General features: G+C 42.3%; 1 protein-coding gene across 8 annotated transcripts; it reads right to left on the bottom strand.

Annotated features, from left to right (window-relative positions):
- Nucleotides 1–5,871: 5,871 nt before the first annotated feature.
- TP53INP1 (tumor protein p53 inducible nuclear protein 1) lies at nucleotides 5,872–22,282 on the bottom strand. Of its 8 annotated transcripts, XM_007111552.4 has the most exons (5): nucleotides 22,150–22,277; nucleotides 15,618–15,878; nucleotides 14,674–15,034; nucleotides 12,182–12,219; nucleotides 10,958–11,080 (listed from the first exon to the last, which is right to left on the bottom strand). In XM_007111552.4, exons 2-4 carry the CDS (start codon nucleotides 15,727–15,729, stop codon nucleotides 12,198–12,200), a joined length of 495 nt encoding a protein of 164 aa, XP_007111614.1. In that variant the 5' UTR covers nucleotides 15,730–15,878; nucleotides 22,150–22,277; the 3' UTR covers nucleotides 10,958–11,080; nucleotides 12,182–12,197. The 8 variants fall into 8 exon arrangements, with proteins under 8 accessions (XP_023971643.1, XP_028356094.1, XP_028356090.1 ...); XM_024115875.3 differs by lacking the exon at nucleotides 12,182–12,219 and having other exon boundaries at nucleotides 5,872–11,080; nucleotides 22,150–22,282; XM_028500293.2 differs by lacking the exons at nucleotides 12,182–12,219; nucleotides 22,150–22,277 and adding an exon at nucleotides 19,779–20,167 and having other exon boundaries at nucleotides 5,872–11,080.
- Nucleotides 22,283–24,282: the final 2,000 nt, after the last annotated feature.

Raw genomic sequence — 24,282 nt, 5'->3', positions numbered from 1 at the left:
TTTGCAGTATTATGGGATCCTAAATTGTAAATTCAGGCAGAAGTTTTTGTTTGAAGTATGAATTTGTATGCTAAAGAAGGATACGTTAGTATTTTATTTTATCTCATTTATTTATTTTTTTTTTGGCCCCGTGGCATGTGGGATCTTACTTCCCCAACCAGGGATCAAATCCACGCCCCCTGCAGTGGAAGGGCAGTCTTAACCACTGGACCGCCAGGGAAGTCCCCGATACCGTAGTATTTTAAACCTAAAATTAACCCAAAGACACAGAACTCAAGTCATACTACTTCTCCATTGCATATAATCCATGAGCTAATGAGCCAGATGACTGAGGCAGTACCACTTAAGGAAGAAAGGAGATCAAGAAAGAAGGATGTGACAGAAAACAGCACAGGGAGCAGTCACACTCTTTTCTGGCTGGCCCCCTGAGACCAAGAAGGAACTTTATGGTGGGTGGGCCGGTGCCTCCCTATGTCCAGAGCAGCAACGTGAACAAGCAGCCTTCAAGAGCCGGACCCCGTAGCTTCCTCCACTCAGCCAACTCGTGTCTGGGATTTCCTCTCCCAAGGAGAGGGTTAGGGCTCTCGACTTCCGGGGAAGGAGGAGGACTGGATTCTAGCCCATGTCAGGAATTCCTGACAGCACAGTCTGTTGACTTCCCTCTACTGACACCAGGGGTTCTCAACCTCAGCTGCCTAAAAATCACGCAGGGAGCTGGAAGAACCCAGATTCCCAGGCATCCTCCAAGATTCTGATTCAGTAGGTCTGGAATAGAACCAAGAAACTGAAAAAAATTTTATTTAGTTTTATTTAAGTAGTGTTAAATACAAAAGGATGTACACAGTGAAAAGTATATCCCTCTCCAACCCTAGCTCCTAGACCCCAGTTCTCTCTAGAGGAAGTTTCATGTCTAGCCTTTGGGAGGTATTAAATAAGTATGTGCGTATATATCTTTTAAGAATTGTGAGGGGACTTCCCTGGTGGCGCAGTGGTTAAGAATCCGCCTGCCAATGCAGGGGACTCGGGTTCGAGCCCTGGTCCGGGAAGATCCCACATGCCGCGGAGCAGCTAAGCCCGTGCGCCACAACTACTGAGCCTGTGCTCTAGAGCCCGTGCACCACAACTACTGAAGCCCGTGCGCCTAGAGCCCGTGCTCTGCAACAAGAGAAGCCACCGCAATGAGACGCCTGCGCACCGCAACGAAAAGTAGCCCCCGCTCGCCGCAACTAGAGAAAGCCCGCGCAGCAACGAAGACCCAACACAGGCAAAAAGAAAAAGAAAAAAAAAAGAATTGTGAGATATTCATCCATTGGTGTATAACGATGTATAACACATAACTACAGTCTTATACCTAGGCGAAGAAATAGGACAGGGCCGGGGTTTTGGGAGCCCATCTTACACTGGGCCCTGTCAAACACACCTCCTCTGCCCTGCCTGGTAACCACCATCCTAATCTGGGTACTAATCATTCACTTGCTCTTCATATTTGTGCAGCTGTGAATGCTCTCCCAAATGATGTATTGTTAGCTCAGCCTAACTCTTGAATTTTATATTGTTGAAATCATATTGCAGACATTCTTCTGTGATTTTCTGTTTTCACACATTTTAAGAATCATCCATACTGATGTGTATGGCTACAGGTTGTTTACTTTCACTGTTATATAGTAGTCTATTGCACGAGTGCACCACAATTTATCCAGTCTACCATTGGTGGACATTTGGGTTGTTTCAATCTTCTGGCTGTTGGAAAAACAATGCCGAAATGAAAGTTCTGGTACATGAGTCCTGATGCACAGATGCACACATTTCTGTATGGTCTACACCTGGAATGGAATTGCCAGGACACAGGGTATGCATATCAAAAGTAGACCGTCTACACGTGGTATTGTCAGTGTTGAATTTTTGCCAATCAAATGAATATATAATGGTGTTTCATTATGCTTTTAGTTTGCATTCCCATCATAATTAATTAGCATCTTTTCAAATATTAGTTGGCCATTTCCTCTATTTTGAAGTGCCCGTTCAAGGCTTTTAACCATTTTTCTATTACACTTTTTTAAACTAAGTTTTATACCTAGTACACTCCGAGAAGAAATTACTTTTATTTATTTATTTATTTAGGCTGCTCCAGGTCTTAGTTGCAGCACGTGGGATCTTTGCTGCGGCATGCGGGCTCTTAGTTGCTGCATACAGGATCTAATTCCCCACCAGGGATCGAACACGGGCCCCCTGCATTGGGAGCGTGGAGCCTTACCCACTGGACCACCAGGGAAGTCTTCTATTACATTTTTGAACTTTTTTGTTTTTTTACTGTTTTGTCAGATTTCTTTACGTATTCTTTATGTATTTCTTTGTTGATTATGTGTTGTGAAAATCTTCTCCCACTTTGTGGCTTTCTCTTCACTCATTGGAGCATTTCTTATTTTGAAGTAATTTCAGACTTACAGAAAAGTTGCAAAAATAATACACTACATCTAACTTCCCCTAATGTTAAAAACATACAATCACAGTACAATTATCATGATGAGGACATAAGTGCTAATATCGTATTAAATAAGATTACAACTTTATTTGAATTTCACTTAATGTCCTTTTTCTATTCCAGGACCCCACATTGCATTTAGTTGGGTCTACTTAATCCTCTGACAATCTGTGACAGTTCCTCATTCTTTCCTTATTTTTCATGTCCTTGACACTTGAGATTGGTCAGGTGTTTTGGAGAATGTCTCTCAATTTGGGTTTGTCTGATGTTTTCTCATGGATCAAGATTAGGTCTTTTTGACAAGACTGCCACAGAAGTGATGTGTCCTTCTCAGTGTATCACATTAAGGGGGTACCTGATGTTAATATGTCCTATTACTGGTGATGTTAACCTTGATCACTTGGCTAAGTGTTGTCTACTGGGTATCTCCACTATTGAGTTACTATTTTTACCTTTGTACAATGATTGATAAATATAATGGGGGAGATACTTTGAGACTGTGATGCCACATTTCAAATCTTCAAATCTCTGCCCACAATAATTTCCCTGTGACAGTTATTACTGCAGTGTTTGCCTAAAGATGATTTTGTATTTTGCTTACTCTATTTGTGAACTGGAATTCTTCCACATAGAAGAGCTCACTCTTCTCCCCCATTTATTTATTTTTATCAATATAGAGTCATGGATACTTATTTCATTCTATGAGTAATAATTAAATATTTAAAAATTTTTGTTCAAATTATTCCAGCTTTTCACCATTAGGAGCTGCCTCAGTTGGATCCTCCATCTTCTTTACATACCCTCATCCTTTTACAAGGATTTATTTTCTGGCTCCCCAAGATCATCTTTAATATTCCTTGTGAAGCCCTGGAATGAATCACTTCTTCAAGGAGCTCTGATTTCTCTTATTGGAGAAAGAGTATAGGAACCAAAATCTGGGTGCTAGGTGTTATCATAGCTACTCTCAGGGGCCCTCTCAAGGAAGTGTTTGTGTGTGCGTGTGTGTACATTAGCACACATACACATCTGTGTTTATTTCTATATTTATCTGTACATCTATTAAAAATTAGTTCACCCTGACCCCTTCCATTCCATTTTAACACCATTAAAGCCCATTCTGGTTGTCCCCATTTCGTTAGTTGTAACTTCTTTCTCCAACAGTTTAATGCATTTTCTGGGCTTCATAATAAGTTACCACAAATTTAGTGGCTAAGAACAACACCCATTTATTATTTCAGTTTCTGTAGGTCAGAAGTCTGGCACAGCATACTAGGTTCTCTGCTGCCTTCTCATCTGGAGGCTTGACTGAAGAGGGATCTGTCTCCATGCTCCCTTGGGCTGTTGGCAGATTCATTTCTTTGTGGCTATAGAATTCCTAGCAGCTTGCTTTTTCAAACCCAGCAATGGAAAGAGAGCTTCAAGTCCATGACCTCTAGACTCTCTTTCAAAGGGCTTGCCTGATTGGTCAGTCCCATCCAGGAGACTATTTTCATCTTAAAATCAGCTGATTAGGGACTGTAATTACATCTGCAAAGTCCCTTCCCCTTTGCCGTATTCTACTGGTTAGAAGCAACCACTGCACTGGTTCAGCCTTCACTGAAGGAAAAGGGATTACAGAAGCTGTGACTCACTAGGGGTCACTTTAGGGTGTGTCTGCCTCATGGGGTGTGTTCAGTCCTAATATACACAATGCCATTATACAAAATGACAGAATTATTAACTCATACCTCTGTGAGCAACAGTTTACTACTAGTTTATTTGTGCACAGTTCTTTTCATCTTAGCCCTATGACCAGTCAAAACACTAATTTCCAGTTACTTAATTCTTTTCGTCCCAATTCCCTTCCGTGTGGTTATGTTATCATTTGTCCAGTTGTAATTGGTTCCTGTTTGGGGTTCCTCCTTCACCCACACACACCCTGGTTGATTTTCGTTTTTTATTTTGGGAGGTGTTGGAAGCATTACTATGGTTCTAAAAGCCAAAGCTAAACAAAAGGAATATACTCAGAAATATTCCTCCTTCCTCACCCCCGTGAGCCTGTTCCAATTTCTCTCTTCAGTTTTTTTTACCTGCCCTCTGAAGATTTCGTTTCTGGTTTATTCTTCCTATATTTTGTACAAACGAGCAGATACATGCGTGTTTTCTTACATCTTCTTTCTTGCATGGAGGGTATCTTACTCTAGATACTCATTTGCACTTTGCTTTTTTACACTTAAGAGCCTCAGAAATCACTCCAAATCAGTTCACAGATCTTGTTCTTTTTTATTATTATTATTGATGTGCGTTGACCTTCATTGTGCAATGAACCACAGTATTTTCAACTGTTCTCCTGTGTGTAAACATTTGGTGGCTCCTAATATTTTACATTTTAGAGACAGTGACTATTCTTCTGGTCAGTACAGATTCAAACAAAGGAGCAGATAATCTTGGGCCATATGTCAAACTGTGAAACCCCGACATACCCACGCTCCACGAGCCACTGTTGCTTCTGACTCACTGTGTGTAAACATTTGGTGGTTCCTAATATTTTACATTTTACAGACAGTGAATATTCTTCTGGTCAGTACAGATTCAAACAAAGGAGCAGATAATCTTGGGCCATATGTCAAACTGTGAAACCCCGACATACCCACGCTCCACGAGCCACTGTTGCTTCTGACTCACCTACGTTAGACTCCATGCAGTCATTGCCCTTGAGATGTGATGGAGCTGCTAATAGAGTCCTTTGACATTCTAGCCACCTTGTAAGCGGACCTTTTTAAACACTCCTCTTCTCAGCAGCAACCATTCACCTGCCACTCCAGGTTAGGCTCTTCCATTTCAAGCTGCTCCATCCCAAGACAACTTTCATGACCTTATTTTCATCTTTGGAGTGACCCCTCTTCTTCACCCCTGCCCCCAATCTTTTCATCTCAGCTGTCTCAAGAGATGATAAAAATGTCTTGAAATAATAAGCTATAGTTCTAGAATGCTTATCTTCCCCAAGGATCCATTAATATAGGAGTTATTCTTTGTGCTTCCTATTCAAGTATTCTGAACGTTTACTGGCCTATTTAAACTACAGTGCCACAGGAATTCCCTGGCTGTCCAGTGGTTAGGACTTGGCGCTTTCACTATCCCGGCCCAGGCTCAATCCCTAGTCGAGGAACTAAGATCCCACAAGCCGAGTGGTGTGGCAAAAACAATCAATCAAACAAACAAAAAACCCAAAAAAACACTACAGTGCCACAATAGGGGGTGGTATCAGGGATGTCCATATTGTCCTGAAATGTTTATGTAAGATTGTGTCTGCATTTATCTGGAAGAGGCGTCATTAAGAATTCACCAAGCTTGCTTTAAAAAGGCTAAGAACCAGTGTATTAAATTCTATATTTGTTTTTTAATACAGATTGGCTGGAGGGAAAAGGTTCTGGCTGCAGGTCATCCTCAAATTCATGTTCACATAAATGATTATTCATTTTAGATGAAAAATGTTAATATGCTAATTTATGCAAGTTTAAAAAAATATTTAAAGTGCTGTACAGCAGGAACTAACACAACATTGTAAATCAAATATACTCCAATAAAAATTAGTTTAAAAAAAGTATTTAAAGTGCATATTAAATATATCTTTTGGACAAGTAAAACTAAAAAGCAAGTATTTTAAGTAAGTTGTACGTAGTTTTAAGACTAATGACCATAAAGACAAAAATAAGAGAATCTGACAAATGTGAAGTTAAAGCACAGTTTATTTACTGACAGATTAAAAACCATAACTCCAGGTAGTGCAAAATACACCACTGAACCCAATTACAAAGAACTGGTGTTAATACACAATGTTTAAGCAATGCTACACTTATTTTTGGCAAAGTGCTGTATTGTTTAGTCTGTGTATAAAACTGACCATCTATTAACTAATCAGTATAAAAACCTTCTATAAAAACAGAAAAAAATATTTAGACGGTGGCTCAAGAAAACAAGCTGCCATTTGTGCATAGATTGATGTACAGTATATAACCTAATCAAATGTCCCTTTTGAGTTTTCAAGTTGTCAAAAAAGAATTGTGTCCAGAAACACATCAAGAAGGCACATAGTACAATCTACAATACTCTTCAGTCTCTAGAACTGATGCCCTGCCCTTGAAAAGCAAATGTGTTCACAATTTTACTTGAGAAGAAAACAAACAAACAAAAACAAAAAACCAAAGCCACTTAAAACACACACACACAATTACTAATTAAGGTTCCAAACCTCTGGAGGAAAACACAACCAAAAAGCAAGCAAAACCACTCATACACAGCAAGCCTGGAAACACACACATCCAACCTCCCCAAGTACTGGTTTGGTTTTTAGAAGCCCTCCTAGAAAACAAATACTAAAACGTCAGGCAAATACTGAGCAAAACTGGGCATTTAACAATGACACAATTTAAAAAAATGTTTTAAGGAAAATTCTCAATGACTGACACACAAAAGAATATCCACTTAAGCTGCCTTCCTTGGAATAGTAACTTCTCCTCCCACATAAAGGATACTGTTGCAAATAGGAAAAGATATCCTTATCTGTATGCTTTCCAGGACCTCTTTCTCCACCCCAAACCACTGTAATTGGTGTCACATTTCAAGTGAAATTAATTGGTACATGGCAAGGCTGACACTATATTATGTTTTCTAAATAAAGCATTTTATATAAAACTTTAAGCATTAAGTAGATAAGGATGCCATTTATAATAATCAACAGGGCCGATGGCAGTGAACCTATCCATGACAGTAGCCCAACTTTTTAAAGAATTTAACCAGTATGTATGGGACTTATAAAATAAAAATATAATTTTAAGGTAACATTACAAACATATGCTAGTATCTCCAGTACAAGGAGCAGTCTCTTAACTGATTCTAAAAAACAAAAACTAATACTTGGAAACTCTTAAACTAAGCTATTTAAATTTAAATGTCTTATCTTCTAGTTGGAGTCCTTCATTTTTTTTGTTTGTTTGTTTCCAACTCAAAGAAAATGAGAATAAGAAAGATACCCTTCTTTGCCCGCCCTCTTTTCTTAAAGAGTATATAAGACAATATATTTCCTTGAGGAGGAAGAGAAATAGCCAAGACACCCAGATTCAAGGAAGACATAGAGATTACAAACCAGTGTACTACACAGATTTGAGAAGTAAAAACATTAGGCAATGCTGAATGGCCCTCTCAAGTTTTAAGTAAACTGTCATCTCACTAGAATCAAAGTACTGATACAACATGGAAGGTATGTAAACAGGAACAGTTTGCATGGGAACTGAAAACATGCACAGGAAATGAATGTTAAAAAAGCTCCCTGGAACAGTTAAGTAAAAAATCCAATCACTTTGCACCTTCTGCAAAAAATTCCCCACCCACCCAAACATATATTATAAATTGCCACAGAAGATAAATAACGGGTGGTTAATCTTCAACTTACGGTGCAGTACATAATCAAACTGAGTGAAGAAGAAAAAGTAATAAACATAGGATATACATTATAAAATGTTTTATTAACAAAAAACACAAACTTTGAGAAACATGGTGCATTATAAAAACTAAGAAACTCATTCATGAAACACTGCTGTGTGCACCACATATTCCAGACTTCTTCCAAGTAACACTCTATAGTATCAGTTTAGAAACAGAGCACTAAATTCAAAGGGGTCTTATTTCTCACTGCTTAGATTTTTAAGGAATATGCACTAAAGCACATTGTAAACCACCAATATTTACAATAGCAAAAATAATAAACTTATAATAAGCTGCGTTTCAGCCATGTTTCAAAGAATACTTAACAGTCAACATCACTCTCTGTTATTATTGGTCTTATGTCTCGCACATAGTAGATCCCTAACAAACATCTAATGACCAAGAACTTCAACTGCATTATATAACCACTTTCTTTAATGCTTACATGTGCCAATTTTAGCCAGAAACCTTAGATACTGATACAGAAACGACAGTATGGTATCACGGATGGTGTGTGGTAACCCTTACACTGAAAAAACGTCGCAAAGACTGAAATCATTTGTTTCCAGGTACAAAGCATAAAAAACTTGGCCCAAATAAGGCAAACAAAAAGTCAATAACTAATAGAGATGTAAATGTATTTAAGGTATTAGGAAATCTGAAAAAATAATAGTAAAAAAAGACCATTGCAGTTTTATATACAAATCTGTTCATGCTGCCAAACAAATTCTCATGGCTGAACTTCTTTAACTCGTGAGGTACTAACAACTTACATTTAATATATGAAAAAAGAGACCCCCATGTATTCAGAGGCTTACATCTATGCTCAAGTTAGCAACATACGGCCCTTTAACAGTCATGGTAGAAAACATACACACCTTCATGAAAACTCTACCTTATCTCCCAACTCTGGTAAACACAAATAGTAACAAAATAACTTCTAGCTCAGTTTGACAAAAGTTTACAGACTTGGCCTCTTATTAGAAAAATAAATAAAGGGGTAGCTGAAATGGAAGGGGACTAAGGAGAGAAGGGGGATCTAGACTCTTGTTCTAAAGAGACATTCCTGGCCCTTCAGCACAGCCAGTGGACGAACAACCTACCACCACCATCTAAGCTATTTGAACCTCTTCTGACTCCACATACCCCAGTCTAGTCAGAAAAGAGCACAGCTCTTCACTTAAAAAAAAGTCTCCCATGGTTCCCTGCATCCAACTGCTACAGGGTTATTGAAGAACATACTAATACTTCATATGACTGTATGCTGCTTTTGCCCTTGACAACACTGTATAGCCATGTACTTACTTAATTAGGGTTGCAGAGGAGATGGAAAAATAAGCTATTTGATTAGGAAGGTGATCGTACTGCTCTGTCTATGTAGAATGTGCTTTGGATTGTAAATACGTTTGACTTAATTTCAGAGGAAGCTGGTGAGAGTGCAGATGGCTCAGCGAAACCCATTACAGCTGCTAAAAGATAAAGTGAGTGGCTAGAGGTAAGGAAATCGATTTCCTCTGCGCTGAGTCAAGCGGCCTCTGTGTGAACGGAGCCCTGCCCCGGCCGCATCAGCATCGCCTCTGAGGAGCGGCTGTGGCAGAGGAGTTGCCACAGCCCCACCCCCATCACCAGACTCGGGAGAGAGGCCCCTGGAATTTCACGCAAGGATCGGTTCTCGGCAGTCCCACTTCAAGTCAGTATCCAGGCCTCCCAACAACTGTGAGGGCGGTACGTACCACCGCTCCCCCCCACTGGTGGAGGAAACAGAGGCCAAAGTGGTTAAAGATTTTGCCCGAAGCCCGAGTTAAAACAAAAATATGAAAACTCAAGGAAGCCAACCTGTCACCCTTCATTTAGATGCTATGAAGAGATGTCACCAGGGACCCCCTTCACCCTTGCTTGCCACTCGGCAGGACAGTCTCCGTGGCAGAGGATCTATCACTGCATCAGAAATATAAAGCCTCTCTCTTCCCTTGGGCACATATAAATAGGAAGTCACTCAAGTGCCGGGACAAGTACTTCTGAATTTACAGCTGATGTGAGGTGGCGAGTAGGCAGAGCTGGCGGGAAGGAATCCAAACAACTTAAACAGAAGACCAATGGGTTAGTTATGGACACACATTTTTCCAAATATAATTTCACAGGTCTAATTTAATCCCTCTGCATGTGAGACGAGTGCTGTTGTCCCACGATGCCTGTAATGTCTGTACCATGTCACACAGTCACATCGGAATTACTGAATGTACTGTTCACTAACACTTAAGGTACCTGAATTCCAAAATGAACTGTATGGCTAATCTGGGAAGTAAAAAACCCATACACACAGAAATATATCAAGTTTTCTTCCAAAAGAAAGTTCAGCCATAATTCCATTATATCTGTGGCAACCACATCACTTGTTAATGCTCATGTTAGTGTGTAAAAATGTATTCGCTATATACAGAAAAGATTATCAAGTACTGGTCAATAAAGTGTATGGCTGACCCTGAGAATAAATTTCTGCTTACTCAAAAGATTGATTAATACCAAATACAATGAAATTGAAAGATGCCTATTCTCGTACTTGGGAAGAAATCTCTCTAAACTGCTAACTTGTGTACACCGTAATAGATTTAAAGACATCCCCAAACACTAAACACTGTAATTGTATTGATATGTTTCCAAAAATATTCTGAAAAAACTTACAAAAAAGTAAATGTTAAGAGCAAGGCATTAGGTGACACACAGCATGTAAATCTGGTCTTCAGGATAGTGTCTAAACATACCGATAACACCGTGTGATTGGTCATCAGTTGTCTGTAAAGAGACAGCATATTCATCGTCCATACACACCCATGCACACACATATGCACAAACCAAGAGAAACCAACCAAACACACTCGAAATTCTTAGTAATTGTACTGACGTGGGCAGGGCTGATGGACAGCCCAGCCATTGTGCTTGATTTGCCGAGGGTGGCAATCCCTGGTAAGATTTTGGCGACGAAGGCTATTTCTGTTCAGAGACGGTCTTTCACTGTGTTCTTTTATCCACTGGGAAGGGCGAAAGCTCTTGGGTTGCTCCAGAAAAGCTGTATGAGCAGCGAGAGCTGCAACATAGCAATGAATGTGCTGCCCCATTTCATTCTGAGCTTCCACTCTGAAACAGAAAAAAATGGGGATATATTAAGTAACAGAGTATGTTATTAATGAGACTGAAAAAGCTACCTGGCAACTCAATTTGCGACACTAATTTGTTTATGGTTGAATGAGAGCTTAGTGTCTCATGGCTGACAGACAAGTTTATATTTTGTGACCATAATGACTGATAATGGTAGAAAGGAGAAGCCAACTTTCAATCGAAATATGCCATAGAGTCCACAGGTGGTTAATTAAGTGGGCTGTATTTTTAAAAAAGTGCTTTACACTTTGAGTGAATTTCAGTTATACACCAAACACATTTATATAAGCTTACTAGGAGGGGAACTAACATGTGTTTTAATTCTCACTGCAACCTTAAAAGGAAGCTATTTTAATTCCCAGATTTTACTGATCAGAAAACTCAGGCTCAGAGAGGTTAAGGTCAAAATTATTAACTGACTCAACCAAGATTCCAACATAGGTCACACTCCAAAGACCGTGGTTATGAGGCAGGGTTGATACTGATGCACTGTGCCAACAGCACCTTCACAGATGTTTTCTGTCTATAAGTAAAATGTTCTAGGAAGCAAGCCTTAAATCTGTATTTACCAGAAACATGCATAAGGAAATTCTACTCATTTAAAATTCTCAGTAAGAAGCTACCTGCTTATTACAGAAAACAATTCTAAGTTTTAAATTTATATCATAACAGGGCACGTTTTGTAATGGCATTTGCATAGCAATGTTATAAAAACCCTTAGGGAGAACAGAATCTTAAAATATGGCTACAAACCATATAATTATATGTTTTCTACATTAAAAGCTAATCAACAGATCTAAACTATATTTACACATAATGAAGAACTTCAAGATTTTTAAGGGTTATTTTACACAGGAAAGGCAGTTATATATTCTGCCTATAACCACTAGAGGAAAACACAATGATCTTTTAATACATTGTTTTTATTAAACGGTAGAATTAAAGCAGGTCACATTAAGAAACTAATAGAGAGCAGTTAAAATAAAGACAGTGGTTTTTAAAAGGTGGGTGCCTTGAGTCCTTCGCCTCCCTGCTCAGACTGATACACGTATCACACAGTCTCAAAGGGAATATACTTACTCTGTGCCAGTGAGTCTTATAAGCAGCTTTTCCTGGCCCTACAAATGTTAAATGGTGAACTATTAAATCACTAGTAAGGTTTAAAATGCTATTTAATTTTACTATTAGTATGTGGTCAACTTTTCTTTATTATAACTGGTTTACTATGGGTCATTAACGGCACATGTATTACTTAATTCAAGATTATGATAGCACATAAACCTTCACAAACAATATTTATAAAGGCTAAAATGCAATAAAGTACATACTCTGAAGCCCATCTTTAATTATGAAGCACCTTAATTTTATGTGCTTTATGGTAATCTCTTCAAGGATAGACAGGATGGAAACAATCTAACTTTTGAAAGATACATGATTTATTTCTCGCTCAGAAAACACAAATATTTACTACAGAGCCATCCTCCTAATTTTGGTGACATCTTATTTCTATCTTGATTTAGTGGGCCTTTCTTATAAGAATTTCAAATCCAAATATAAAGATGTTAAAAAAATTTTAATTATTATAAAACTATAATAATTTGCAGTACTTTCTTATGTTCAAAAAGAATTCATATAAAATTGTGTTCATTTGATCCTTTATTTGTGTTTAACTACCCTATGTGTTATATCAAAACATATAGCAAGATACAGTAACAAACAAGATATAAAAAAATGAACATTCTCACTGCATCAAAACTGCAAACACATAACCAGATGCAGTGCAAGGTCCTGAACTGGATGCTGGTTCGGACAAACTAGATGAAATATTCTGGACTCTAGCGGGCAAATCTGAGAATGGTTTGTGTAGTTGATGAAGTAAAATTTTACTGGGAAAAAAAAGGTAGAGATCATTGCCTAAGGAAGCAGATTGTAAAATAGTACATACAGCTTGATGCCATTTAGGTTAAAATGGTGCATGTACCTGTGCATGGGCACATTCAGAAAAAACAATCTGGAAGGATATGACGTAGAGTCTTAACAGTATTCACCTCTTGGTAGTGAGAACGTCATTTAAAATTTTTTTGCATTTTCTAATTTTCTGTAGTGCCTATGTACTGCTTCTATAATAAGCTGTCGACAAAGCTGCTGAATACATATAGGTATACACACACAATTTAAAAAAAATACTGAAACATAAATATACAAATGTTACTAATTTAAAGGGGCTATTAATCACGCTAAATTCTCAAGTGGAATTCCTCAGAGATGAGATCAAAATCAGGGTGGAAAGAATTTCTAAGAACTGAAGAAATTAATTTACATCAACTGTAAAGCAATTAAATCAATACCACCTCCAAAAAATTATATTTTAAACTTTTGTTGGAATGCCTGCAACATTAACCTCTTGATAAATTTATAGTGTGGAATAAAGTGCCAGTTAAAGTAACATTTCCCATCAAAGATCTTACCCAGTATAAAGCCTGGGTAACTATATAAGCAAATTGTTTTTCAATTTGGTACAAGTGTATGTTTATCCTCATTCAAGATCATCTACAATATTGAGACTTGAGAGTGCAGCAAACTCTGGTGAAGTTAACAAATTAATGAGCTGCCTGGGCTTTGTTTATATTTTGGCAAACAGGAAATAGAAGATATATACAATGGTCTAGTTAGAGTTGGAGCCTGGACAATCCAAAAAGAGGCCTTTTGGATGACAGCACGAACCACAATTCACCTGTTCCCTTGACAGGTACTAAGGGAACTAAGTCAGTACCAGCATCCTGCAAATACTTTATTACCATAGGAAACCTTCCACTAACATGCATCACGGACTAGCTGGACTTTGAGCTAATTAACATGGCCATGGGTTTTATTTTAGTGGGTGGGAGCGATCTTGAGTATAGTCTCTGAATAAAGGCCACAGACTGTGAGTTTGTTTTGGAACATATCACTGACCAGGCACGCTCCCTGAACCTTTCCAGGCCCTCAACCTATCTGCCATTCCAGCAGAGCCTTTCAGACCACTAGGGACACCTATATAACAGCAAAACATTGTTTGGGTATGAAATCTTTCCTCTGTAAGGCAGATAACAACTCTCTGAGCAAAATGTTTTGGTATATCTGCCATTTTAATCCATGCTTAAGATTCCTCAGGTTTTAAGGTTAAGCGCCATTTGATGTGACCTAGTTAGGACTACTTGGAAGATCATAAGAGATTTATTTTAAGATATACTATTCTTGTCGAATTTGATGCCCCAAATAATCCAGTCTATAAAGTGCCAGAGTTATATTCTAAGATACTCAGCAGAAATGCCAGTCTTTTCTTTCCATTCAGTAGCATGATTTTACGAGACAGCTCTCCATTACGTAACTGGGGCCATGCTATAACTCACTTTTTTGAAAATCTAAAATGAATAAGTTTTTTCATACCATCAACCGCCTTGTGCACTAGGCATATACTTTCATGAATCTCTATAAGATTACTTTGCATCTTCTAAAAACTCAGCTTTGAACTGTAGTAGAAGTAAATAAACTGCATACTAAACAGACTGTCTGTGGAGAGAGCAACGTACCTGGGACTGCTTGGGTTATGAAATTCCTCAGTCCCACAGTGGGCCTCACTGAGGCTGGGGCAGGGGTTATGCACAGCATAGACAGACATGCTGGGGTGTTCGATGAGAAGGTTTTCCATAGGACTGGTTTCCACCTTGATAGTGGTTAATCCACCTGCAGTAAAACACGGGGGAGGGGTGATAAACCAGCTCTCCTCCATCGGACAGGACTCAAACTGGAGGAAGCAGGAATCACTTGTATCAGTTAAGCACTCAAGAGACGCGGGTAAACAGGAAAAGACTGAAGGGTGCTCGATAGGTGGCTCTTCACTGATGTCTTCTTCTTCCTCGTCTTCTGCTGCTGAGAAACCAGTGCAAGTGTCTAGATCGTAGTCCACACGCGTCGTTGAAGTCCCCAGGGGTAGGAGTACCGCATTGATATCACACCAGAGCACAGAAAAAGAAGAGATGATGCTGTTAGCTGATGCTCACATTCCCCCCTTTACTTAGGTCAGAGACAAAACCATTCATATTCACTCATAATGATTATAATTTCTCAGCACCTAGTATGTGTGTGCATGTGTGTGTGTTGGGGGGGTGTGTATCACTGTATGGGATGGATTATGTTGGTTTTGCAGGAACAGTTTTTAAGACTGTTTCTATTCTGCTGAGTAAACACATAATGCGCCAGATGGGTTATTGCTTGTCTGATATGAGGATTTTCAATTAAAGTGCCTCTGATTTGATCGGGGTGTAAGAGCTGCAAAACTGCAAAGTCTGACATCAAGCAATTTCCCTGACCGATCATCTGGCACAGAATGCTTCCTGCAATTTTTTTAGACAAATTCTTGTTTATTTACTTTTAAGGCTTAAAAACCTTCAGAGTTACTGGTTTACTTATGCAAAAACTAGATGCAAGAGTTTCCACTTTTGCTGTAATGATTAACGGCTAAGAATACCCTTACCTATGAAGTCAACAAGAATCCATTCATCATCTTCTTTCTCACTAAATTCTGGTTCTTGGTTGGAAGAAGTATTGACTTCACCCACAAACATTTTATTCAGTCTCTGAAACATTGTTAAGGCAAGACTGAGACTTTGGCTGGATGTCTTTATAGCTGAGATTTCAAAAACCTGTCTTCTGTCAGCCCGATGGCACTGACAGGGGATTAAAGTGCACAAGTTGCTTATTCAACTTAGGCGAGAAGCACGAAGAGTCATTATCCCTAAAATAAAACAGAAAAAGAAGGTTATTTCAAATCAGCATGTTTATGTAATGTGTATGTGGTTTTAAAATACACACACATATCCCCACCCTTAGAAAAAAGCACATGCCTTAGCCTACAGCTATGGCTCTTCCCTTCTTTCAAACACAAGATATGCAATATCTCTTTTTTACAAACATTATGAATCGAGTACTCAAACGCAACCTGTAAATATCTCAAAATGTGCAATAGAAGGGGCTGGTTCTTTTTCACATCTGTGCTTTCATAACGGATAAATTTGAACAATGTATGTCAACTGAAATACTACTTTTCTGTAAGTAGAGCAAAGACTAGGTATTCATGGTCAACTGGCCAGAAGCTGCCAAATGAAGCCAGCAAGAGGCCAGTGAGTGACCGCTGTCACGCCAGGCCCTCACCTTTCCCTGGCACCTTTCCTCCGCTCTGTTCTTGTATATGATCATTAAGCACACCTAATTACATTTAAAATCTGTAAGTACTTTGACCTTCAAAACAATTCCTACAGCTGGCATGGAGAAAGTCACACTGTAGAAAACTCAGGTGAACAGCAACCAGAACTGGAAACGACCACTGTGCCTGGGTTCAAATGCTGGCTCTGTGGCTTGTGCCCTAAGAGTAAGGAAGTCACGCTATTTCAGGAGGCAATGGTTCTACCTCATGGCGTTCTCGTGAGTTCTAAATGAGGAACTCCAGCCTCATCTGATCTTATTCCAGAGTTCCAGATTTATATATCCATTTCTGCCTGCCTACACGATGGGCATATCAAACCCCCAAAATAGCAAAGAGATCTTTTAATTTTCCCCTACAAACGTACTCAGGCACACTTGCCCTTCACCCCCTACTCAGGAAGGAGAGGCAGCAGCATCCAGCAGTTATTCAGGACAAAAGCCTAGCCCTTACCCTCGACTCCTTTGGATCCTTACCCCCACACCCCACCCCTCATCCAAACTCCCGGCAAGTCCTGTTGACTCTAGCTGCACACTTGGCTCGAATCCACCTACTTCTCTCCACCACTCTCACCCTGGTTGAAGCCAACTGGTGTCTCTCCAGACTTTGCCAATCACCACTCCTAGACAGTCTCCCCAGATCCTACTCTTGTCAAATGAGATAGTGCAGGCAACCTACTTAGCAAGGCACTTGGTACAAAATTCTCAGTCAATGTCAACTATTAGTCACAAATATTTGCTGAGCACCTATTACGGGTCAGGCCGAGCGCTCAGCGCAGCGGAGGCAGCAGTGGACAAGGCCCTCCCATGGCAAGTGCAACAAGCCGGTGTGATGAGTGCCACGTGAGGAGAAGTGTAACGGCGCTCCTCAAATCCACACAGGCAGAGGTCAGGGAAGGACACGTGAAACCAACGACTTCAATTGTGAATGGCCGAGAAGCTCAAGAACGGAGGAAGGAGGAGAAAGAACACTGTGAAAATGTGCAGATGAGTGAGAATGTGGCGCCTTCTGTGGCTCAAGATCCAGGTGGATGGTTGTGAGAGTGGGCTCGGGGGTTAAGCGGGGACCAGATCCTGCAGGACCTTGTAAGCCAGAAGTGAAGGGGCGGGAAAAGTCAAGGATGCCCCAGGTTTTTGGCCTGACCAACTGGGAGGATGGTGGGATAGTTCAGTGGAAGAGGGACACTGCGGAGGTACAGGCTGTGCACTCTGGACACATGGAATTGTGGAAATCTGCAGATCCCACACCGGGGATGTCTGGAAGGCAGCCGAGTATAGGACTCTGCAGTCCAAGAGCATGGTGTCTGCTGGGGGTACAGATTTGGGAGTTATCAACACAAAGGGGATGACAGGAACCCTAAGAGTGGGTGAGACCATCCAGGGAGTGTCAGTCTTGAATCCCTAACTTCAGACTCTTGACATTTCACTTTCAAGACAATCATCTTTAGCTGTAAATGTAGTTCGACTCTGTATCTGATGAGGCTCCTGGTTCAGTTCTTTATGTGCACACTGAAGGCTACTGCCCATGTGCAGTACTACAAATGTGTGCTCAAATAAACGGCACTGGAATACTTCTGTGGTCACAATCTGTCATCCTCAGACATTCATTATGAAAAGCGGGTAAACAGGAAGTGTCACTTGCATAACCAGTCTTCCTGAAACCCTTCTGGAAAGCAACATGGCCAGAAGTCTGGAGCCCTAGTACGAGAACACAAAGTCAGCTTTATGTTCCATGTAAGAGAATTTAGAAGAAAAGTGGGCTGTGTATTGGCCTGACATATCCCAAACATGACCTATCCCATGTGTAAATAGCTGATGAGCTGATGAGCTGATGCGTAAATAAAGGTTTTGAGCATATATGCTAGGAGGGAAAAAAGATATTTTCAAAATCTTGTCCCCATTTCTCTTACATTATGGAGGCAGGTATTGGCCCCAACTACAATTCTGTGTCTGCTGACCCGGCTGGGAGAATAATGTCAATTCTCCAGAGTACAGGGCTGGACTCAGCCCCCTGCACCAGTGAGAGCTGCTGGGTGGGGGAGGGAGCACCCCACAGGAAAACCTTGCTCGTCTTGAATGAGCCCTTATCCCCCAAATGTGATGCCACGTGAGGTAAGTCACTGGGGCCCAGGCCACTTAAGTGGCAGCTACAAGGCAGAAAACATGCTGGGGCCACTGTGGTTGGGCAGCTGCAAGTTCCCAACTGCAAACTGCACCCTCTGGCTGCAGCTCCAAAACCATAACATGGAAGCCAGGTTTTGCCTGGAACACACGCAGCTCTGCCACAGGAAAGGTGTCTCTGGAGGAGCTTTCCATGGGACGGCACAAGTCAATGTTCTTTTGGTTTCCTGAAGTGAGGCTGGTCTAACTTTGCAAAGTTCCTTTGGCCCTGCTTTCTATAGCTGTCACAAAGGACGAGGAGCTGTTGGAGAGACCCCAACACACTAAAATTGTTCAGTGAGGTGGCTGCCAGGAACATTAGGTGAATGAACATTTGAAATGTGACTAGTGTGACTGAGAAACTAAATTTTTAATCTTAATTTGGGATATACTAGGTTAAATAAAATATATAAATAAAATTAATTTCACCTATTTCTTTGCCCCTTTTTAATGTGGCTACTTAAAGATTTAAACATGCATATATATTTTTATTGGACAATACTGTTTTAGAAAAATCTTTCTAATGTCTTGATGGCCTATCCTCTCAGTGACCCAGAGACTGTCCCTACCAAGGCACTGCTACTCTTGACCTTGGCTCCCACCCAGGAATGGAGGCTCTTCATGGGGCTGGTTCTATGTGGAGCTAAAAGGCAAAGCAGAACTTCAGACTTCACTCCTCACCGCATATCACTAACTTTTTCATATTCACAACTCTAGGACAATGATAAAACTAAAGTGAAAAATTCCAGAGAAAGCAAGTGTCCTAAGAGGACAAATTTATAAATACAGCTCTGCAATTTAGGAAAGAGGTAGAGGAATGAAGGCTAGGTTAGGTGGCACTGCTGTTCTCTGGGGCACCTGCAAGCCTGGCAGTCTCACCCCAGTGGAGAAAAGAGACCAAGAGTCTGGTCCCCAGCATTTCAAGAAGGCAGCTTTGTCCCTCTTCTGCTTGGCTCAAAATACCTCCATTCTCTCCCTTTTAAAAAATGTCTTTTTCATTATAAAATGAACCAAACCACATTATAGAAAGTTTGGAAAGTAAATAAGGAAACTAGTTATTATTCCATGCTTTGTTGCAATCATTGTTAATATATTGTACATTTTCTTCTACACAGTTTCTTTTTATCACAATTGTAGGCTAAGGCATGTGCAGTTTTGTATCCCGCTTTATTACCTAACATTTTATCATCAATTTTTTTTAAATCATCAATGTTTTCATATTTCATGAGTAGAAATGCTCTGTGGGCAGAGAAAGATGGCTGAGTTTAATACTTACGGGGTACAGCATTCTAGTTTGAGAACTCCGAAAAGGAGTTACTAGTCTGGAAGAGCTTGTTCGTGTGATTTATTTTCTCATTTTCGAGACAAGCAACCAACCTAGAGGCCGCATGGCTCTGGAGTTGGCCTGCTTTGTTTGAAATCTTGACTCTGCTCCCCAGAACTTGTGTGTATTTAGGATATATAGTAACTTCTCGGTGCCTCAGTTTTCTCAGCGTAGTGCCATTGTGAGGATTAATATGTATCACTTAAAAGCAGGCACACAGCAGGCACCTAGTAAATACTAACCACAAGTTCACTTCAAACCAGTTGTAGGACTGTGAGCAAGTCACTTAGCATCCTTGAGTCTGAGTGTCTTTATCGACAAAATATTTATATCATAATTAGAGCTACAATTTACTGAATGCTTATTATATGTGACAGACTTGAGGTACTTATTTGTCCCATTTGACTAATAAGGAAACTGAGGCTCAGAAATTAAGTAACTTGCTCAAAAGCGACAGAGCTGGTCAGGGCTGGGGCCAGCATTAGAGTGTAAGTGTGTCTGGTCCCAAGGGCCTTGCTCCCTCCTGCCCTCCCCCCACCGCCCCAACCCCAGCACAGGATCTCTCGGGCTCCTTCCAGCCTCAACTCTGGCTCTACGAACTTCAGAGAACAGCACTTTTCTGTTGGTTTTGGCTGCCAGTAGGCGGCTCCAAAACAACATTTTAAATTAAAAAAAAAAAAAAAAAAACCCTCTGATGATTTAACTTCTATGTGTACAGCTGTGGCTTCTTGACAGTTTTGAAATATCAAGTGGCTAAATTAACACATCATCATCCAAAAGCAGCCTCAAAATGATCGTTCTCTCACTAGCTTAGAAAAATAAACATGCTGATTAGAGTGATTTTAACTAAATTTTAAACTGCATTAAAACCAAGCCAAGAAAGTTGTCTTTGCTTGTTCCACTCTACCCAGCCTATTCAACTGGCTACAAGGGGGTTATTCTCCTCAGGATCCACCAGGTTGGCTCTGAAGGCTGAATGACAGTGGACAAAGACAGCAGCAGTAAGTGGTAATTCCTAGCCTGTTAACCTTACATTTTGAAAGTGGGACCATTCCCAAGAGAATTATAAGCAAGCGATGGGGCAGTCACAAAAAAAATGACAAAAGACAGGATGGAAAAACAAATGAGACCTTAGTCATAGAAATTAGTAAGGTCCTGGTTCCGGGCAGGAGCCTTTGAAAATTATGCTGCCAATTCAGGATTACAGTGGCTGTGACTTAAAAGCAAAAGCCTCCTAATGCTTTTCACATCTGCAATGAAATATATATTTCAATTACCAAGCAAGTGATTTCAAGATCTTGGGGCACCTCATTATTACCTCTGTTCAATGATCCCATGGGTCACTTTCCACTCCCTTTTCCCCAAACTACTTTGTATTCAGAAAAGTTTCTTTTCCGAATTGTATTAGGAAATACAATAAAAACAAGGAATCCCTAAGTAAAATTCATCTGCAACTTTTTAAAGAGAAAAACCAATTCTTTTTAACTGTCTGTGTGGTCTTGAGTAAGTTATTCAATCTCTCTGGGCCCTCAGGTTTCCTATGCGTAATACACCCTCCTTCAGAGGGTTATTGTGGGAATCAATTGAGATAACGCATGTAAAGTCCTCACATAGTATATGGCACATGAGAAGCACCCAATCAGTGCGAGTGATCAAAACGATGAGAGTTTTAATTGTGATGGGCAGGGAAACTGCTCTCTCCACACGTGCAACCTCAAATAGTGAAGTGGAAGATCAAGCAGGGTCAAGGAACATGCAACGGACAGGCGGACACTGGGCGGGCGCCGGTCGCCGGGTAACTGAGCCGCTGCGCTGCCGAGAGCGACCCTGCGCTGGGAGGGCTGCGGAAGGAGCAGCGGCGGCGCCGCGGGCCTGGGCGGGGGATGCGTCCCGGGGCGGCGGCCGCGCTCGCTCCTCCGGAGCCGGGGGCTCCGACGCCGAGTCCCGAGCGGGCAGCTCCAGTGCAACGGCGGAGGGCAGGAGGAGGAGTGGAGGGGAGTGAGGAGGAGGAGAGAGAGGAGGAGGTCCCGCCGCGGCCAAGAAAACAGGCCACGCTCGGGGGAGGAGGCAGAAACCGAACACCCAACCGCCGCCCCTCGCCGGGGCTTGGCCGGCCCGTGTCCGGGCGCCGCCTCCGCCCGCACCCCGGGACCAACGAGGGTCCGCCGAGCGGGTGGGCGACCGGCCCGCGGCGGCGAGCGGAGGCCGGGAGCGCACTGACCGCGGCTCGCGGGCCGGCCCGAGGGCAGGGCGCACGGGTCGGGCAACGCTGCGGGGCGGCCGGGCGCGAGCGGCCCTGGACGCCGGCCCCGCCCGCACTTACGTGGGCCCGACCGGCAGCCGGACGGGCGGCGAAGGCAGCGGGCGCCCGGCTCGGCGGGAACCGGCGGGAACCGGTGCGCTGGCGGCGCGGGGCGGCTGAGGTAGCTGCGGCTCCCGGACGGCGGGCTCGGGGCGCGGGGCCGGTCCAGCCCTCCTGTGGCCGCGCCACTGGCCGCCGCCGCCGGCCCGTCTCGTTCCTTTTGTTGTTGTGCAGCTTCGGAACAGCTGATCGTCCGCTGCGCCCGCCCGTCGGGCCCGCCCGCTGGGCAGCTCCGCCCCGTCCCGCCCCGCCCCGGGGCCGCGCCAGGCCCGGCCCACCAATCGGCGGCGCGGGGGCCCCGGGGCCGCCCTGCTAGAGGTTGTCACTAACGCACGTGACCTGGCGCCGAGCTGTGCGACGCTCTCGAGTTAGAAACAAGCCCGGGCAACAAAGCCCGGTCGCCGAGGGTATAGAAGAGGGGCGAGCGGAAGCGGGGTTGGGGGGGTGGAGGTGGGGAGCTGGTACCGGGGTGCTTGGGAGAGAGGAGAGGAGGGGCTGGGGGCGAACAAAAGTGGGAACCCGCTGGAGTGTGAGGATGAACTGGAACTGGAAGGGGAGAGGAAGAGCCCCGGCCCCAGCTATCCCTTTGGCCAAGTGAGGGGCCGAGCGTTTGGGGCGTAAAGGGACACAAAGTGTTTTCTGCTCTGAGAGGAAAATTAAGGGCATTGAGGAGGGTGATGGAGGCCAAAGACTGTGACGCAGGCCCACTTAACTTCTTGGTCTTCTTAGAGAAAGTCTGGGCTCCAGATACAGAGATGCCGCCCACCCAACCTCCTCTTTAAGACCAGGAGCCAGGCCCCACCTCGCTGTGGTAACTGACACTGGGAACTGACTGAACTCGCCCACAAGCTCAGGATTCAACCCACAGGTCGGCGAGGCAGAAGAGGCCATCAGATCAGACCTTAAGGCAGAGACGCAGGAGCCTGGAGGCCCTTTGCTCCGGAAGACCAGGAGCATCCTGGAGGGAGAAGAGTTAGGAGAGCGGCTGCATCCAGGTTCTCCTGTGACCTAGGGACCCCATGACCTCTGTTCTGCTGTTTACGCAGTACAAACTGGGCATTCACACGATGCCTACCTGCTCACCGGGTTATTTATAGTGAGGGGAAAGTAAGACAGTGGGCTTGAAAATACTTTCCAAACCAAAGCTCTGTACCCGTATAGATGGATTCACTGTCTGGCAAAGGCAAGGGAGTCATTTTGATGTGTCTCCACTCTTAGATGGATCTTGTTTGGACTGAGATGCGGTTCTCTAACGTAGGGTGAAATTTATAGCGACCCTCAACAGGTGTATCATACATTAAGTATCTGAAAGTATCTGACTCTCACATTCTGGCCCTCACAAGCATCCTGTGGTCAGTCTGCTTCCAACAATACTGGTTTTAAAGAGTGTGAATCAAAGTGCGGGGGATTGTCTGACACCCAGAAGTAATAACCAAAATTCGGGGGCCATTTGACTTTTTCTCAGAAAGTAGACCAAACCTTTAACTTGGATTTTAGGTTTTGGCTAATCCTAATATTTTCTCTTAAATGTCACTGCTACATTAGGAGCCCCATAATCTCTTGTTTCTTAGCAATTCGTGAAGAGACCATCTTCCCATTCAGAACCCAGGCATGATGATAATTTTAAGGTTCTAATTTTTAAAAGGTCACATTGAGACCTACCTTTTTCCAACTTGATAAGATTTATAACTATTAAAGACAATGTGAAAGCATACAATGCCTTGTTATGATAGAGAAAACAATGTGAGGTAGATGATTCCAAAGATGGTCACAACAATATCACCATCATGAAGTGAAGTCTATTTTTTTCTTCCCGTTGAATCTGGGCTGGCCCTGTAACTGCTTTGGCCTATAGAATGTGGCAGAAATAATGTCTGAGGTCTCCCAAGACCAGACATTAAGCAAGCCTGAAAGCTTCTGCTTTGCAGTCAGGAAAGCCAGCCACCACATAAGAAGAGCCCACCATGTTGTGAGGAAGTCCAAGCTATGTGGAGGGACCACATGGAAAGAGAGAGATGCCTTACTAGCCCCTAGATGTTCAGCCTGTCTCAGCTGAGGTACCAGACTTGTGAGTGAAAAAGCCCTCCAGGAAGG

Source organism: Physeter macrocephalus, chromosome 15, assembly GCF_002837175.3.
Source record: "Physeter macrocephalus isolate SW-GA chromosome 15, ASM283717v5, whole genome shotgun sequence".
Taxonomy (NCBI): domain Eukaryota; kingdom Metazoa; phylum Chordata; class Mammalia; order Artiodactyla; family Physeteridae; genus Physeter; species Physeter macrocephalus.
Note: the sequence above shows the minus strand (reverse complement) of the source record. Positions and strands in the feature narration are given on the sequence as shown.

Coding starts and splice junctions, on each gene's coding strand:
- TP53INP1 (XM_024115875.3), bottom strand. CDS start 15,729: ATGTTTCAGAGACTGAATAAAATGTTTGTGGGTGAAGTCAATACTTCT. Junction 15,035..15,617: donor GATTCTTGTTGACTTCATAG/GTAAGGGTATTC, acceptor ACTACGATCTAG/ACACTTGCACTGGTTTCTCA. Junction 11,081..14,673: donor CATAACCCAAGCAGTCCCAG/GTACGTTGCTCT, acceptor TTTCTGTTTCAG/AGTGGAAGCTCAGAATGAAA.